General features: G+C 40.7%; 1 protein-coding gene across 6 annotated transcripts in view; it reads right to left on the bottom strand.

Annotated features, from left to right (window-relative positions):
• AOAH (acyloxyacyl hydrolase) overlaps positions 1–18,634 on the bottom strand; it is a 180,790-nt gene that overhangs the window by 54,892 nt on the left and 107,264 nt on the right. For all 6 annotated transcript variants that reach the window (XM_047763046.1, XM_047763049.1, XM_047763047.1 and 3 more), the window contains one exon: positions 48–130. In XM_047763046.1, coding sequence (XP_047619002.1) covers positions 48–130 — 83 coding nt within the window. The remainder of the gene's footprint in view (positions 1–47; positions 131–18,634) is intronic.

Genomic DNA, 18,634 nt, shown 5'->3' with positions numbered 1-18,634 from the left:
AATCATCAAAGGCACATTGGAGAAGGTTTAAATGGAGCACGACATACCGTTTCTTGAAATGTTCTGGTAGTCCCTGTGATTGCAGCGGTTCCTTTTCCGTAAACGAAGGTAGATAGAGTTTTCTTTAAGTCTGAAACAAATACATATGTGTATATTTAATGTCAGGAGAGTGATATGATGGAGTCTAAAGACACATGACTTCATTATGATTTTTTAAAATGTGGTGAAAATGAGCTCAGAAAATCAAATCTCCGCGGACATGTTTTCTGTAAACTGTCAAAACATTATTAGTTGTTATGAGAAACAGTCCTACAAAATGGGTTGCAGGTTGCATTGATGTGGTGGGATCAAACCTTTCCTCCTTAACAAAGACCTCCAGGGTCATCCCTCTTCAACCCTTTAACCAAGAGCTGCTGTATGTCTCAAGCACCTGGTCATCTTTACCAACTTTGTTATTCTGAACCTGACCATGTTCCCTTTCTTCTTTCTGTTGCTGTGAAGCTGTGGCTGACACTCCTGTTTGTCTTTCTATCCATTTCTCCCCCTTCATCAGTTTTAATAGAAGTTTTAGCAGGACACATGTCTGCCCCAAATGATGTCTGTCCCGTGCAGCTAAGAGTGGGCATTTCACTAAGTTTTAGACAGTGAGATGGAAGTGGAATTCTCCAGCGAAAATTTCTGGGAATGTTTCTTAGGGAACTACTGGCAGGTGGTCCTTGCTCTTTCTCCGCTGTGTTGCCTGCAACACAAATGCTGCCATCTTGGACTATGGGGACAACTTCTACTCGGGAGCTGGAAGGCTCTTAGATCCCTGAGGACAGTGGAGTTGAGTTCCTTCCTGTACCAGACCTAGACTGCACATGTGAGAGAAATAATCTCATCTATTATCTTATTTAAACCACCCAGATGCTGAGTTTTTCTCTTACCTGTAGCTGAATTTAATACTAATGGACAGAGATTCTAGAGATAAATTTTCAACCAGCATCAGTCTACAAGTGCACATATTTTAAGTTACTTTCTTGGCTCCTCTTTGTTCCATCTTCAATTTTCTGTCTTCTTTTGCCAACATTTAATTTAATGTAAATGTAATTTAATGTTATGTTCTCTTTACTTTTATCAGCTTCCTAAAATCCTTTTTTGAAACAAGACCAGGTATAAACTAATGAATAATAATTAAACTTAGACATATTTGATTATTCCTCCAATGTATTTTATCTTCTCTTCATTATCATAAATTCCCTATCTTACCACCATAAATCACATTTATTTTTAAATGTTATGTAAGTCTCACTCATTGTATTATAATACTTGCCAACTGTCTTGGTGTTTCAGAAAGGTGAGCCTGTATCAGGTTTGGGCACTTGGAATGTACTGCAAAAAGTGTTTTTTTAAGTCTGAGAAAATTAATAATGATAGAAAACAAACTTATGATTACCAAAGGGGAAAGAGGGGAGGAGGAATAAATCAGTAGGAGTTTGGGATTAATATATACACACTATTATACATAAAACAGATAGTCAAGAAGCACCTACTGTATAGCATAGGAAACTATACTAAATATTTTTTTGAACTTTTTTTTGGCTGTGCTCAAGACATGTGGAAGATCCCGGGCCAGGGATCAATCCCGCTCCACAGCAGTGACCACAGCTGCTGCAGTGATAACGCTGGATCCTCAACTGGCTTAACCTGCCCCAAGAGAACACCCTACACTCAATATTTTGTAATAACCTATAAGGGAAAAGAATCTGAAAAAAACATATAACTGAATCATTTTGCTGTACACCTGAAACTAATACAACATTGTAAATCAATTATACTTCAATTAAAAACAAACCAAAAAACCCTACTAAAAACATTTCTTAAGAGAAGACCAAGATCTCTGAGCAATATTTTAATTATAGGATTTTTGCTGTGTGGTAGAATTTTGAGGTGAATGATTTATTTTACTTTTGAAAATAAATGCTACCCACGCACATAGTTTGAAAAATCAAACAGATTTTACTTAAGTGATGTTTACTGAGCTTCACTATGTTCCAGACACTGATCCAGGCACCTGGGTCTACATCTACTGGTAAATGAAAAAGATGAAGAGCCCTGCCCCTCTGCCATTGACATTCTGGCAGGAAAAAAACCCCACTGAACATCATGGATAAGCAAATTAGAGAGGAATCTACGAGACAGTAAATGCTATTAAAGAAAAGGGAGGCTGGGAACTAGAATTAGAGTGGGCAGAGCAAGAGAAAGTCTCATTGAAAAAGTGAATGTGAACAAAGCCTTGAGGTGGTGAGCCTCTCACAACCAAACAGTGCTTGTCTATAAGGCTGGTCGTGATAAACAGCAAGCCCACACTCCGAATTCCTTCCCATTTCTCCATTCCCAGAGGCAATTAATTTCAACCTTATTTGACTGAGTCTTTTCCTATTTCCTTCCTTATCTCTAAATAACATACTTTCAAGGCTACTTCTTGAGTTTTGAGTTTGGGCGCTATCTATTCACTTCCCACCATCAGAAGAGGTGGGGAGAGCGGGATTTAGCTCTTCACAACGGATCTCCGACTGCCTTTTCTTCTCTTCACACCTCTCATTTCCCTGGAGCTAGTATCTGCCTTTTGTTTCTCCGCTTAATTTTCTTAAGTATTTATCATCAACTCACCCTTCGATCTTTTTTTACAGTTGTTTGATCTCTTTTTAATATGCTTCAACATGCCAGGTAGTTTTTGAGTTTCACCTTCTATGGGAAACCTTTCTGGAACCCCTTGACCTGCACAATCTGGACCAGTTACTTTCTCACCCTGGTGCACAGAGGATATCCTGGGAACGCCCTTCTCCAGATTCTCGGCCTTCTCGTACCTCTTCCTGACTTGTTGGATTTCCTATTTCCTAGAAGACCAGTTTTCTCATTTTTGATGGACAGGACTTTGAAGTAACATTTGAAGGATGTGTAGGAAGTAACTTTTTTTTAGCATTTTGTTTTATTTTTTGACTTGGTGTGGTGTAGGGTGGTGAGGTACTGCTGGTGAAGTGTAGAGTGAACCCCCAAACACATCTTGCACCATAATTATAGACATAAAGTAAATAGGACTTTGGGGGGAAAAACTTTAAAGTAGAGAAGCAGCAGAGTTCACTTGGTTCCTGGACTCTCATTAGGTGAACTCCAAGGTGTCTTAGACTGGACATAGTGAGACTAGAACATTTGGGACACCCTATATATTTTCAGGGAAAGCAGGTTCTAGAGCTTATAAGTCACCATGTAATAATAATAATAGAGTTATGGAATAGGCAACAGTTTTGTAAAAAGGAGGGGGTCCCTTAGCTTCTTGCTAAGCACTAATAGGAAGAAGGAAATGGGCCTCCAGGACCATCAGAGTTTGCCTCTTATTGACTGATGCAGTAGTTTTAATGATGGCCTCATTATCTTTGACACTCCTACCCTTAAATCTTGCCTGTCTTGTTGCTTCTTTGACCAATAAGATATGGTAGAAGTGACGCTATGTCAATTTTGATTTTTAAGATCCCTGGTAACTTTGGTCTCTTGCAGCTCTGTGCCACCATCTAAGAAGTCTGACTATCTGGAGATGTCATCTAAAAAGGCCCTACAGTGGAAGCAACCTCCTTCAATCCGTCAATATATAAACAAAGTCTGGTACAGCCATACAATGGACTATTACTCCGCAATAAAAGGAAGTAAACTATCAAGTCATGAAAAGACATAGAGGAAGCTTAAAAGCATATTACTAAGGAAAGGTATCCAACCTGAAACTGCATTCTGGAAAAGGCAAAACATGGGAGACAGTTAAAAAACCAAAAAACCCCAAAACAGTGGTTTCCAGAGATTATGAGGAGGGGTGGGGTGATTAATAGGTGGAGCACTGGGGCTTTTTAGGGCAGTGAAACTAATCTGTATATACTGTAATGGTGGAGACGTGTCCTTAGGCATTTGTCAAAACCCACAGACAGTATAACACAAAGAGGAAACCCTATTGTAAACTACGGACTTTAGTTAAGAACAATCTGTCAATGTTGGCCTTTCATTTGTAATAAATGTACCACGCTAATGCAAGAGTAATAATAGGGGGAACTGAAGAGATGAGGGCGTATATAGGAGTATCTGCATTTTTGCTCATTTTTTCCCCATAAACTTGAAACTTCTCAAAAATGAAAGTGTATTAAAACCAAAGCCCTACCTAGAACAGAGGAGTGATCCAGCTAAACCCAACCTTCTGGTCACTTCTTCCCAGGTACCCCCTCACATGAGTGAAGCCATCTTGGGGCCTACGGCCCTGAGATAAGTGATTACCATGAAGTGTCCCTGGACACTGTCACATGGAGAAGAAGAACTGGCCAGCCAAGCTCTGCCTGAATTCCTGACCTCCCAAACTATGAGATGTAATAATGGCTTGCTGTAAGCCACCAAAGTTTGGAGCACTTTGTTACACAATAAAAGCCAGAACAGAGGCTTGCAGAATTTTAGGTTAATACCATTTTCCCTCAGGAGTTTGAAGGAATGGACCCACTGGCTCCCAGCCTCCGAGTGTCACTGTCTGAGGCTGTTCTGTGCCCCAATCCTTGGAGAAACTGAGTAGCATCAGTTCCACATGTTCTGAAGTATCACAATGACAGGCTTGGCATGGTTCTATTTTCATTCAGTGTAGACATTTATTTGGTGGACCCTTTCAACCTGGAAACACAGGTCATTCAGTTCTGAGAGATATTCCATTGACTCATTTTTCTACTTTTCTTGGAAGTCCAGTTATTTGGATATTGAGTCACCTAGACTGGCCTAATTTTCCAAGTTTTTCTGTCCTATTTTCCATCGCTTTGGCTTTTGCTCTATTTTCTGGATGATATCCCCAACTTGATTTTTCAGCACTTCTATGAAAATCATCTTACGTTATGAGAATAATTTCCAAATGATCTTTTTTCGGTCTCTGAATATTTAATTTTAATATAATGTTTTTATTATATGAATGTAACATCTCATCTTTTTGAAGATACTCATTTTAGTTATTTTTCATAAGTAATTTTTTTTTTTTTTTTTTGGTCTGTACCTATGGCATGTGGAAGTTTCTGGGCCAGGGATTAAACTCTCATCACAGCAGTGACCCAAGCTGCTGCAGTGACAAAGCTGGATCTTTAACCCACTGCATCACAAGGGAACTCCCATAAGTGGGATGTTAATTAGAGTTAAACATTGTTTTTAGTCCTCTGAGAGCACAGTCTGTTTTCTTGAAGTTCTTTTTCTCGTTTTTGTGTTGTTTTCACATTCAAGGTTCCTCTCAGATGTTTGATGATCTGGAGCTGCTGGCTTATGTTTTCAAGTGGAAACTGACTGAAAACCCAAAAACTGATTGGGAAGTGGGGCTGCTGGGGGTGAACTGCTGTCATGGTCATCACAGAGGCAGGGCTGGCTGGGCCTTCCTCAGGGAACTCCTCTGTCAGAGTCTTTCAGGCTTTCCTTTCGGGATGTGCAGATTCCCAGGAGAAGGGGCTTCTAGTCTCCTACTGGGTTGTTAGCCCTTAGGAGCTGAAGATGGGTGGCCCTCAGATTCAGTATGCTTGTGTTTTCATAGGGTGCTCCTCCCTCACTATGTCGTGTCTGTCAGTCCAGAAGCTCTTGATTTTAGCAGCTCCAGAGGATAAACCCGAGTCTTATAGCAGAACAAGGGAAGAAAAGAGATCTGAGGCTCTAACTACTTCTTCAGCAATTTTTCAAGCAGTACTTCCGTTTTCAGCTTCCCCTCCATTTCTAGAGCTACCATATGGAGCCAATTCCCAAGGTTTTGGGGGCTTCTGCAGGATGGTCCAGGCTGCTTCTCAGGCTTCCCTCCTACTAGCTTGAGATGCAAATCTGAGTTGACAAAGTCAGTTAGCACTTGCCCTTCTGCTTTCCGGCTTTCAACATTTTGTGGCTGTTGGCTCTTCCTGTTCTCTTTGTCCTTGTGGACAAATTCATTTACCGTCGTTTTCAGGGGGTTTCTCAAGGGAGAGAAGTAAATGCTTTGTTCAATCTGCTATCTTACCCAGAGCCTGAAATGAATACTTTATACACTGCATCATTTACGCTCTCTGCCTTGGCTGTTTCGTTATATTTTGAAAAAGCAGATGGGAAATGGACATTAGATCTGAGTTCAATACTAAAATCATTTCATGGTCAATGAAGAGGGGTTATTTTCCTTTGGGAAAGTAACTGTTACCAATATTTAGCCAGAAATGTATTTTTGATAATTCTAAAAATGGAATTTATGTACTGAAATATTGTTTTGCTCTTGACCTGCTCATGGAGAGTAAACAGTGTGGATATTAATGTGGATATAGTTACTCTCACCTTCCATTACAGAAAGAACATAGGGATCTTTACCAATAGGCAGGTAATTCCATTACTCTTTCTGATCAGAAACAGCATCTAGAATTTGGGGGTTAAGGTTTTGTACTAAGCACTAGGAATTAATTCATCTTATCAAAGATACTATTTTCTTTCATTTCTGCCCCCTTCCCAATACATAATCTGTCTTATAAATTTCATGAATTGAATTTTTCATCAAGTGCTCAGGAATCCTGAGACAGAGGGATCAATACAGTATTTCGAGAAGCCTATAATATAGTCCTTGAGATGTCTATAAATTGAGAAGATTGTTTAATAGAAAGTTATTTATAAACAGGGTCAGTGGAACTTGAGTTAATAGGCTAAACTGAGGATAATGGGCATAGTCAGGTTAACTGTGAACACCACTCTGGTTTCAAAGCCTTTGCTCCTCTCCCTACTTGGACTCAAGTTTCCCGTATGATCTTTGGTTTCTTCCCCTTTTCCTCTGTTGTGCATCAAAAGTCAGTCCGGTGCGTGAGCAGAAGAGGCGAGAGCTTCAGCCCTATAATGCGAGGGGTACAGAGAGGAGTGCTTCTCACACCTTCCCCACTGTGTAAGGCAGGCGTGTCCTCAACACTGGAAGCTGGTGTGAAACTTGCCATATTAACGTCCCAGTTTTATAAGCTCCAGCTCTTGTAGGGCCTGGGAAGCACAGCCATTTCACTGTGGACACACTGGTCAGATTTTGATTTCTAACATCAAAACTCAAAACAGATAAATCTCGGAATGTCTACTAGCTGTTTCACCCAACATGCGCTCAGATAACACATAAAAACCACTTTCTCGAGCGCCTTCTAAGGATCTTTTCCTTACCCCATTTCACCAAGGCTGAAAGGGAAAAAAAAAAAAGAGAGTAAAATCAAGAATAAGCCCCAAGAGTACTTCAAACAAATTAAAGGGGTTGTTTTATTTTATTTTATTTTATTAATTTATTTATTTTTGGTCTTTTTTTTTCAGGGTCGCATCCATGGCATATGAAAGTTCCCAGGCTAGGGACTGAATCGGAGCTACAGCTGCCGGGGCTTTACCACAGCCACAGCAACACAGGATCTGAGCTGTGGTGTAGGTTGCAGACCGGCAACACCAGATCCTGAACCCATGGAGCAGGGCCAGGGATTGAACCCGCATCCTCATGGATACTAGTCAGGTTCATTATCCCTGAGCCACTAAGGGACCGCCTAAAGGGGTGATTTTAAAACAACAAAAAAGATCACCTCCTTTGTTGATTCAAAGCAGAACCCACCTGGGGAGAGGCAACAAAATAATGTCCCCAAAGGCTCAGCACATCAGAGGTTTGTGGATGAAACCAAGTATGTATGATATTATTCAAGAAACAGTGATGTATCAGGTCCTGATGAAGTTTCTGAGTCTATTTCTGACCCTCTTCAGCAGTACAGCTTGTTTGGGTATACACACTGTATCCTTCTGAAGATGAATGTTAGGGATAAGTCACACACAAAAAGACTGGGGCTTGGAAGGCTGAGTCAGAGATAAATGGTAACATCTGATGTGAAGGGTTAGGTCAGAGGAGTGGATCAAGATAAAGCTGGATAACTTAGAGACTAGACAGGCTTTATTCAAGGGACCTCTACTGCTAGGAAGTTTCAAGAAAAGGGTGGATAATTTTTTTCTTTTTTCCAATGTTGGATGTCGGGCGGGGCAGCATGGGACCAAGGAGATGGATGAAAGCACTTTTTTTTTTTTTTTGTCTTTTGTCTGTTGTTGTTGTTGCTATTTCTTGGGCCGCTCCCTCGGCATATGGAGATTCCCAGGCTAGGGGTTGAATCGGAGCTGTAGCCACCGGCCTACGCCAGAGCCACAGCAACGCGGGATCCGAGCCGCGTCTGCAACCTACACCACAGCTCACGGCAATGCCGGATCGTTAACCCACTGAGCAAGGGCAGGGACCGAACCCGCAACCTCATGGTTCCTAGTCAGATTCGTTAACCACTGTGCCACAACGGGAACTCCTGAAAGCACTTTTAAAATTCCTTCTAGTTTTTGGATGCTAGCCACATCCCAGAGCCCTGTGTAACCCCTAATTCACTGCGTCACAGAACAACCAAGATTGCAGCCTCAGAGAGAGATAAACACGCAGAATGTGACTCGCTGTGTATTCAGAGGGACTGGCAATGGGCTAATTATGCAGGTGGGATGCAAGGGTGAGGATGACTGTGGAGGAGGTCCTGGGAGTTCAGACATGAAAAGATTAGCAAGACAGCATGATAGATTTTGAATCTGGAGCAGCAAAATAGTATAGGGAAATAGACTTCATGGGCATCGTGTTCAATAATTCATGAGCTGCTGTATTCAGACAAGGCTTCCTACCTCTAAGTTAACTTTCAACTAAGACTCCTTCCTCTGCTCTTCTCTGAGCTTGAGGCGTTATGACTCTCTCCATCCTAGCTTTTCTCAGCCTCAGATCTGATACAGTGCTTCCCGCTATATAAGGGTAAACATTAAACTGGGATAAAACTGAGGGATTTAGGGCTGTGGATGCTTATAAATCTAAAATGATCAGTTGTGGCATAAATGATTGTTTTAGTCATCTCAATGGGATTTCTCAAAGGATGCTCTGTGCAACTCTAGTTTCTTGAGATGTATTTTTCTTATAAAACACCCACACACATCTACATAGGTCTATGGTCAAATAAGTTTAGGAAATGTTTCATATTATACCCATACCCTGGAGTTTATGCCAAGCTTTGGGGCTTAGTGAAGGCTGTGATAAGCTTTATGCTGAGTGATCTTGTTTCTCTTTATTTAAATCAGTATTTCCAAAACTTATTTGGTCTAGGAATCTTTTTTTTTTTTAAGTGGGTGTAATACCTTTTTACATTTTGTATAACTAGTGTTTCATAGGATAGTTCTTGAAGAATACTGATGAATTACCTGTGTGATATATATTTGATCATGAGATGGCCTAAAAGCTCAGGTCCAGTCAGTTACAAGGAAAGATCTGGAGGTTGTTCATTTACTTTGATCAATCTAGAGGGCTATAAAATCATATCATTCTGGATAGACACTGACACCAATGCTGAATTTATCTACTATTGACCAAATAACAGATCTTTCCTGTTTTACTCTTTCTACTGGACTACTGAATTGATAAAATTTTACTTTAAACTTAGTTTCTCCTTTTGTTGACTATGCACTTATTTTAATGCTGTGATGAATTTTGCTTATTTCTTGTAGAACATTTATTATAGAACACACTTAGCAGTCCAAGGGCTTAAGTTACACTGATTTATTTTTATATGCATCCCGTTATGCAGCTGGTGATTCAATTCATGCTGTTTATACTCCTCCTCCCTTGTCCCTAGTGTTTTTCCTGAAATGTTAATTCCTGCGAATCTGATTTGATTTAGGCAATCTGAGAAAATGCAAGGGAAGGAGGTTTGTAGATTGGTACCCTACTTTACCAATGTAAAGTGATATTCTTTTTTTTTTTTTTTTGTCTTTTTGCCATTTCTTGGGCCGCTCCCTCGGCATATGGAGGTTCCCAGGCTAGGGGTTGAATTGGAGCTGTAGCCGACAGCCTACGCCAGAGCCACAGCAGTGCAGGATCCGAGCCACGTCTGCGACCTACACCACAGCTCACGGCAACGCTGGATCGTTAACCCACTGAGCAAGGGCAGGGATCGAACCCGCAACCTCATGGTTCCTAGTTGGATTCGTTAACCACTGCGCCACCACGGGAACTCCTGTAAAGTGATATTCTTGTGAACTTATTCAGTGATTTTTTTTTTTATTGCATTCCTACTATGGTGCCATGTAATGTACCAGAGGCTAGGGCTCCATAGCAAAGTCAAGCTTGATTCCTGCACTCAAGATGCGCAGAGTCTGGTGGGGAGCGGGTGGAGTGGGGAGACAGCAAGTGAACAGTTAAGACAAGTGAGATGACATTGATATTGAAGGGGCAAAGTAGGAGCAGAGGAAAGAATCATACAGTCAGATGGGGGTTAGTACAAAGAAGCTGTCAAGAGGCACTGATCCCTGACTGGTGGTTGCTGAAGCCTCAACGGGGGTAACTAGACAAGACAAAGAAGATGCCTATGAAAAATGCTCAGACTCACTAATAATCAAAAGGTTACACATCAGAACAATAAAATATCCTTTGTTAGATTGGAAAAAATTAAGAAAATAGGCAATATTAGGTATTGACCAAAGTGTGGGGAAACAAGTATTCTTATACAATGTTTGTTGGAATGTAAATTGGTATAGCCCTTTCAGAGGGATTATAAAATATTCAAAATGTATATATTCTGATCCAGCAATATTTTCTAAAGGCATTCTCACATGTATTCATAAAGAGAACCACAGAACGTTCATTATAGCATTACTAGAATTAAGTTGACTGTCCATCGATAGGATAAAACAGCTATACTATGAAATATCTAGCAGAACTTTGCAAAAATGGAGAATGCTTCAAGAAGCAGTGTTGGAGTTCCTGCCATGGCTCACTGGTAATGAATGCGACTAAGCTCCATGGGGATGTGGGTTCCAACCCTGGCCTTGCTCAGTTGGTTAATGATCTGGCATTTGTTGTGGCTTGTGGCTGTGGCTGGCAGATGTAGCTCTGATTCAATTCCCTAGCCTGGAAACTTCCATAGGCCACAGGTGTGTCCCTAAAAAGCAAAAAAAAAAAAAGATTAATTTATAGCTTTTTTTCTTTTGTCTTTTTTTAGAGCTGCACCCGCGGCATATGGAGGTTCCCAGGCTAGGGGTCTAATTGGAACTTTTGCTGCTGGCCTATGCCAGAGCCCTAGCAACACCAGATCCAAGCCACATCTGTGACCTGTACCACAGCTCATGGCAACACCAGATCCTTAACCCACTGAGCGAAGCCAGGGATCGAACCTGCAACCTCATGGTTCCTAGTCGGATTTGTTTCCACTGGGCCATGATGGGAACTCCAACTTACAGTATGTTATGCAGAGTATGCTGTCATTTATGGGAAAACTCCAAGAAAGCATTTCTTTCTTTATGTACAAATACACATACGTAATCACATAGAAAGGGTTTGCAGGCAACCACACTAAATTGCTAACAGGGTTTTCTTCCAGGAAAGGGAATGAAATTCAGGGAGGGCTTTGGGTTTTTACTTTATACACCTCAGTAATTTTTGTAAAATAAAAGTGTATTCATGATTTGAATAAATAAATTTAAAAATGAAATTAAAAAAATAAGTAGGCTCAGGAGTTCCCATCGTGGCTCAGTGCATTGAGAACCTCACTAGCATCCATGAAGATGCAGGGTTTGATCCCTGGCCTCTCTCAGTGGATTAAGGATCCAGTATGGCTTTGGCTGGAGCTCCAATTTGACTTCTAGCCTGGGAACTTCCATATGCCATGGGTGTGGCCCTAAAAAGAAAAAAAAAAAAGTAGGGTCAGAGGGGACATCCTTGCAGTGGAGAGTTTGTCAGTACAGGGCAGGAAGAGTCGTGGGCCAGGAGTCAATGTGTCCAGGTGGTCCTTCCTGTCCCGGCCATGCCTCCACGTTCCTGCATCCCATCCTCTCCTGCCTTGTCTAAGACTGTTCCTTCTTTTGTCCCCCTTTCTCCCTCTCTTGACTCCTCCTACCTCTACAAGCAGTGGACATGCGAAGAGCCAAGAGGACTGGCTGTAGGATTTCGCCTTTAAAATTGTCTCCCCCATCTTTTATTTCTCACATGCTATTATCACCCCATTTCTCTGCTCCCTTTATAGTAAACTTGTTATCAGAGTTGTTTATGCGCACCTGCATCTCCTTCATCATCTCCTGAACCTACTCTTGCCAATCAGGCTTCCATCTTCACCCACTGAGATGTTTTGGGTCAAAGTGTCCTGGTGATCATAGTCTGGATACCCAGTGGTCCTTCTCCGTTCTCATCTTCCTTCTGCCTCTAGCATCATCTGGCTGATGGGCATGTCCCCTTTGGAAGCACTTGCTCCACTTGGCCTCCAGGAGGCTGAATGCTTCTAGGTTTCTTTCTCCTTTGAGGACGGTTCTTTCTCTTCCCACACCGCTCTTCATGTTGGTGCCTGCCAGCCGCTGTCCTCAGCCATATTTCTTTTTTTTCCACTCACTTCCTGGGACGGATATTCTCAATTTTTTTCTCCGAGGACCACTTTATGATCTTAAAATTATTGAGGAAGCCAGAGCGCTTTTGTTTATGAGTTACAGATGTTGCTATCTATATACTGGAAACTAAAACTTAGAAATTTGAAAGATTATTTAAGTATTAATTAGCTCAATAATAATAAGGCCATTGCATGGTAACATAAGTGAAATAATTTGTTTTGTGAAAAAAAAAATTTTTCCAACCCCTTCCTCAATCAGGAAGAAGAGAAGCATCACTTCGCCATTTTGCAAATCTCTTTAAAGTCTGGCTCAATAGAAGACAGCTGGGTTCTCAGTCTGCTTCTGCATTGTCTGGTGTGATATGCTGTCCTGATGGAATTATGTGAAGAAAATCTTGCCTTCAACATACATGTAGGCAGAAAAAGGAGTAACATTTTAATATTCTTTTTTGAGAGTAATGGAGAGTCTTTGATTCTACCCCAAAACTCAATAAGCAGTTGTTTCCTAAAGACTGATTAGTTGCAATATGGAATCTGGAATTACATCAATGGACTTTCTGCACCGGGTTACATTCAAATGTATTGATCTAGCTTGTATTTTGATGGACCTTTAACCCGTGCATGATTTCATAGAGGACACACTGGTCATTTAGAAAAAGCTGGTTCATTGGGTTATGTAGATATTTCAAATTTGATACCTTTTATGATACAATATTGAAAACTCATACTCACTGAGAGCACCACGTATCTCATTAGAAAGGTCTTGGAGTATTAGGAAGCTGTCAAGTTCATAAGGGCAGACAGGACTTTTCAAAAGTTCTAAATTTTCTTTGGAAGTTCAAATTTTATGATTAGCAACTGATACTGTCAGTTGTTTAACTTGAAGTGACAAGCTCATTTCATTCATTTTAGATATAATAACCTGCCATATATTCAAGTTGAAATAATTATAATTTGTCTTTTTCAATGAAAAAGGTGTCTGATGAAAAACTGACTGATTCAGCTCTCCAGTCACTCACACAAGTGCTTTTCCTTAGGACAACCATCATATTTTGTTATGCAGCAGAAGGGCTCTATGCGTAATTCCCACTTCATCAGGTAAAATTATTAAAAATCATGTACCTACTTTAATAAAAGGAATCATGTTTTTCTACTTTCCGGGCAACATATTTAAGGGAAGATGCCCTTCTGTTTTAACCCAGGAGTGTGTGGAGGTGAGGATCACAGTACCTACTAGCATGGTTTGGTACCACTGCTTTGATTCATGCTCAGATGTCCACAGATTTACCCGCTATCACTTTTCACCAGCTCAAATGGCTACAGTGCAGAAGGCGACTACTGTTTTAGCATTGTTGCGAAAATAGTTTTTATCTTGTTGACACCCTGCCAGGGTCTTAGAGACTCAACCCCAGGGGTCCATGGGCCACACTTGGAGAATCACTGATAGAGACTACATCCCACTCCTATCAGCCTCATTCAACCTCAAATGACCAACTCTCTGCTAGTTATTTGTTTTGAAAAGTATAATTATAAGATGGCTAATCACCTGCAATCATATCACATATAATTTTTGAATAATGGATTTAATAAGGTTATTAAGCCCATTAGTGTTTCATACTTACATGTCTTTTTTTTAAGAGGAAATTAGGTTAGCAAATCTTAGCTGCAAATCCCTTCTCTCCAATTTTCTGTTTTTAATGCCCCAAGTGACTTGGTTTGGAGTTATACACTGCTTTTCAAAATTGTTCTCTCATATAATGTCTGTTGGGTTGGAGAGAATAGATAACCTTTAACACTCAGATTCTAGGACACCTCTCATCAAAGACGTGTGTTTAAATGTCCTTGAATAGCATTACTGTGCCACTTGTAGCAATGGCTTTGTCTAGTTCTAAGTGTTTGCTCTATTTCTGGCCCCAATTAGCAAATTTAAGTCAGAAACAGAAGAAGCAAAAATTACTCTAGAAAATTCTATCTAGTTTGCACCCAATTATGTTGACCCACTGATCTCACTCTCATCACTCCAGCTTGATATAGCAACTTCGGTCATTGTTTTTGGTCCTTTTGAGCTTTCATGACTTTTTATGGCTAACTGCAGCTTCTTCTTTTTTTTTTAAGTTGTAATTGTTGCCCTGCTCTTCCTCCCAGCCCACTCTGCCTCCCAGCTTTGATGAACTCCTCTGCCGTTTAGCACCAAAATGCAGAACTCCACTGACTGGACTGGCTCCTGGCCCCACTTTCAGAAGCGGATTTGAACAACAATAAATGCTTGGTTGGATGTGTGGGGTTTGGGTGGTTATTTTTGTTAAGGATTTGGAGTCATCTGACTCCCTCTCTGGGTTGCTTGGGGAGGTAGTATATACATAAAGGGCAATAACGGAGGAGTGCTTTCATGAATAGCTGATCTTACTATTCAAGGTAGGGCTTACTATGCATGACCTCAACCTACTGTACAGCACACCTGTCCTAGAGAAACATGGTTTCTAGAGTGTTTCAGGCTCTTACCTATAAAATTAACCATATCTTTTCTCAAGGCACAACAAGTTAAGGGGTGGAGAAAAGCATATTTGGTGGGGAAAAGCAGGAGTATGTCTCCCCACCAGTTTTCCCTAATGTTTATAAATCAAGCAGCAGCATAAAGTGGGATGTGGACTTGAACATCATGTTGCCCTGTAACAATGAAACCCGAACCCTGGAGAGAACGTCGAGGATCTCCAGGAACAACTCCACTTCATCATATAAATGACGTCCAGGGATGGGTTTTTTGGTTGGTTTTTTGTTTCTTTCTTTCTCTTTTTTTTTTTGCTTTTTAGGGCAGGACGTGTGGCATATGGAACTTCCCAGGCTAGGGGTCGAATCAGAGCTGCAGCTGCCACCCTATGCCACAGCCACAGCAATGCAGGATCTGAGCCTCGTCTGTGACCTACACTGCAGCTCACAGCAACGCCGGATTCTTGCCACTGAGTGAGGCCAGGGATGGAACCTGCATCCTCATGGATACTAGTCGGGTTCGTAACCTTCTGAGCCACAGTGGGAACACCACATCCAGGGATGTTAAATGTTCCACTTGGGGCCACACAGAACCAGAACCCTTTCACCTGTAAACACAAGCTTCCTCCCACTCTACCACATGGGCTCATGATGCTCTGGAATTTTAGATGCTGCTTTTTTTTTTATCCCAGTTTTACTGAGATGCAATTGACATACATCACCGTGTAAGTTTAAAGTGTACATCATAATGATTTGACTTACCTCACGAAATGATTATCACATAAGTTTAGTGAATGTTGTCTATCATCTCAATAGATACAACAGAAACAATTTTTTCCTTGTGATGAAAACTTGCAGGGTTTACTCTCTGAACAACTTCCATATATGATGTATAGCAGTTTTAAATTATACTTATCATTTCATGCATTACATTCCTAGTACTTATTTATCTCTAAGTTTGCACCTTTGTATCTTTTGACTGCCTTCATTCAATTCCCCCTCCCCTCCCCTTGCATAACCACAAATCTGATCTTTTTCTGAGTCCATTTGTTTGCTTGTTTTGGAAGAATAATTTACCTACAACACTCTATTAGTTCCTGCTACACAACACAGTGATTCACCATTTCTATGCATTTCAAAATGATCACCACGATAAGTCTAGTTGTTATCTGTCACCAAACAAAGATATAATTATTGACTAAATTCCTCAGACTGTGCATTTCATCCTTGTGACTCATTTATTTTGCAGCTGGAAGTTTGTATCTCTTAATTGCTCTAATCTGTTTCTATATTGCTTTAAAATAACTATTTTTAATATTTAAGAATGCTCTTTTCTTCTCACGTAGAATTCTCCCTATTGCCAGGCACCCAGGGCCCAAGCTGTCAACCTCATAGAGGGTTTTTTGTTTTTTGTTTTTGCCTTTGACCTATTCAATTGCTCTCAGAAAACACATGGTTTTAAGGGATATTACTTTTTGAATTTTTCTGAAGCCTGAGAATCAAGAGAACAGATTTTATTACTGTTGACTCAACTGAAGGATGTGAAAGATTTGTAAAACTCAGGGGTTATGTTTGTCTTTTAACACATGCATCATGTAATTTCAATTAGAGTCATATTCATCTCATAAAGGAGATAGTACATTTTGAGGGGGCGGAGGGGAGAGCAGAAGAAGGAAAGGAAAGGAACCATCTTCTCTCCCCAAACTGCCTCTTTTTGCTTTCACAGGTACCTTTTCCAAAGAATATTGTTAATACCCAAAGCATGAGGCTGATCACAGATAACAGGAAGCACTTTCCAGAGATCCAGTTGAATAGAGAAATCTATAAATTCTATCCCATGTTGATAAGCATTTAGACCCAAAGGTTCACTTGCTTACCATGCCTATGGCAGCTGCCATCTCTCTCACAAATAGCATTTCTAGGTCAATGTTCTATTCATTTACCTGATTCTACCAAGAGGACCCCCATTCAATGCTAGTCTCTCTTTAGTAATTTTTCCACACTTGATAACTCTTTGTTCTTTTAGGGAGATTGGCCTGGCATAGCTTACCTGCAGGTATGATCTGCATGAGAGTATAAGAGAGAGTTTAGCAGGAGCTACCGCTACGAGGGACATACTGAATGGTGACACACAGGGAACGTCATGCTGCTATGTTTCTGTTTAATGGGGGATCTACTGCAACTCAGACTCCAGAGAGAGAATCTCCTTTTCTCTCAAAAGGAGCTGAATATATTCTTCCCAATTCCAGCTGAGTGGCAGAGGACACAGGCACGGTGCACAGAAACAGGTGGCAAAGGAGCACTCACAGATAACTTGGGGCTCCACAAATGCACAGAGAATCCACCCCCCGCCACCCACCACCGCAGGGCAGTGAAGATCAGACCTCTTAGAAATGCAGCAGGTGAGGACAATGCTTAGAGTCAACACTGAGCAAGGTGTATGAACAGACTGTGTTTTGTAAATAGCAATTCAGAGCCTAACACAAGAAGGCACTGAGTCAGCACAGACTAGCATGCATCTCTCTATGTGTCGAGGGCTTCTTTGGTTCTCAGTGATTTTCTCATTCTAGAGCTATGCTCTCAAACAAAAGGACAATGGCTAAAGGGAGCCACATTCCCACAGGTGGAATCAAAGCAGCACATCAAAGCTGGGACGTGTGGGCTAGGCGTGCCCTTGAGCACCAAAGTATTCTCTGGTACCATGTGACACAAGGCTCCAGGATGGCATATCCTACCTCTTCTTACTCATGTGGCTCCTCTGTCAAGTTTCTTAGTCCGTCTCCTTAGCCCTTAGATTCCTCAACTGTGAAATGCAGAACATAATACCACCCACCTCTCAAGGGGATGAAATGAGAAAATCTCCAAATAATACTCAGTACAGTGCTTGGCATATGCAGGCAGTGTCTCAGGAAGTACTATCTCTATTAGCCATTCCTAAATATTATTACACTAATGACAAGGACTAACCTATTTTTTTTTTTTTTACATGATTAAACTTAAAAATCTACACCTAAATTTGAAAACACATCACCTCTCCTTTCTCTTATGTTCACAAATATAAGGGAAATTATATTTTCTACGTAAATATGAACACAGTTTTCTGAAGGTGGGTTATTTTCTCAGCTTCTTCTCTCTCTTTCATTGCCCCTCTCTCTAAATCCTTTCAGGGAAGTGGCTGTTGACCATTTCCATGAATTCTTCTTCCATCAAACCCTGTAGCTCTGTGTTGACAACTGTCTTTTTTTGACACATTTGTCTTCTATTATCATTGCCTGTGCATTTGTCTTATCCTTGACTGTGGCTGACTTCAGAGATGGGATGAGCCTTATTTCTCTTTGAAATATCCACAGCATCTGTGCCTAATTAGATAGTAAGTATTTAATAAGTATTTTTAAAATGAGTGAATAAAGATAATAAATTATCCATGATTGGCGATGTTCTCCCTTAAGTAAAAAAATGGGGTGCTCAAAATAGAAATGTCTGTTCCCAGAGTCAACCCCCAGTCACACACAGCACACTGGGTTTGTGTGTTACTCAGACTCACGAGCTATGCATTGTCTCTACTTTTAATCCCAGAGCACCAAAGTCAGGATGATTCTAGGACCTTGCAACTTTCCTATTACCTTTTTAAAATGTGAATATATTAGAGTAAAAGTAAGCAAGTAAAGTTCTTTGTCTCTTGAATCAGAAAAATTCAGTGATGTGTCTGAATATTTTTTTAG

This window comes from Phacochoerus africanus, chromosome 16, assembly GCF_016906955.1.
Source record: "Phacochoerus africanus isolate WHEZ1 chromosome 16, ROS_Pafr_v1, whole genome shotgun sequence".
Taxonomy (NCBI): Eukaryota; Metazoa; Chordata; class Mammalia; order Artiodactyla; family Suidae; genus Phacochoerus; species Phacochoerus africanus.
This window is presented reverse-complemented; position numbering and strand designations above follow the sequence as displayed.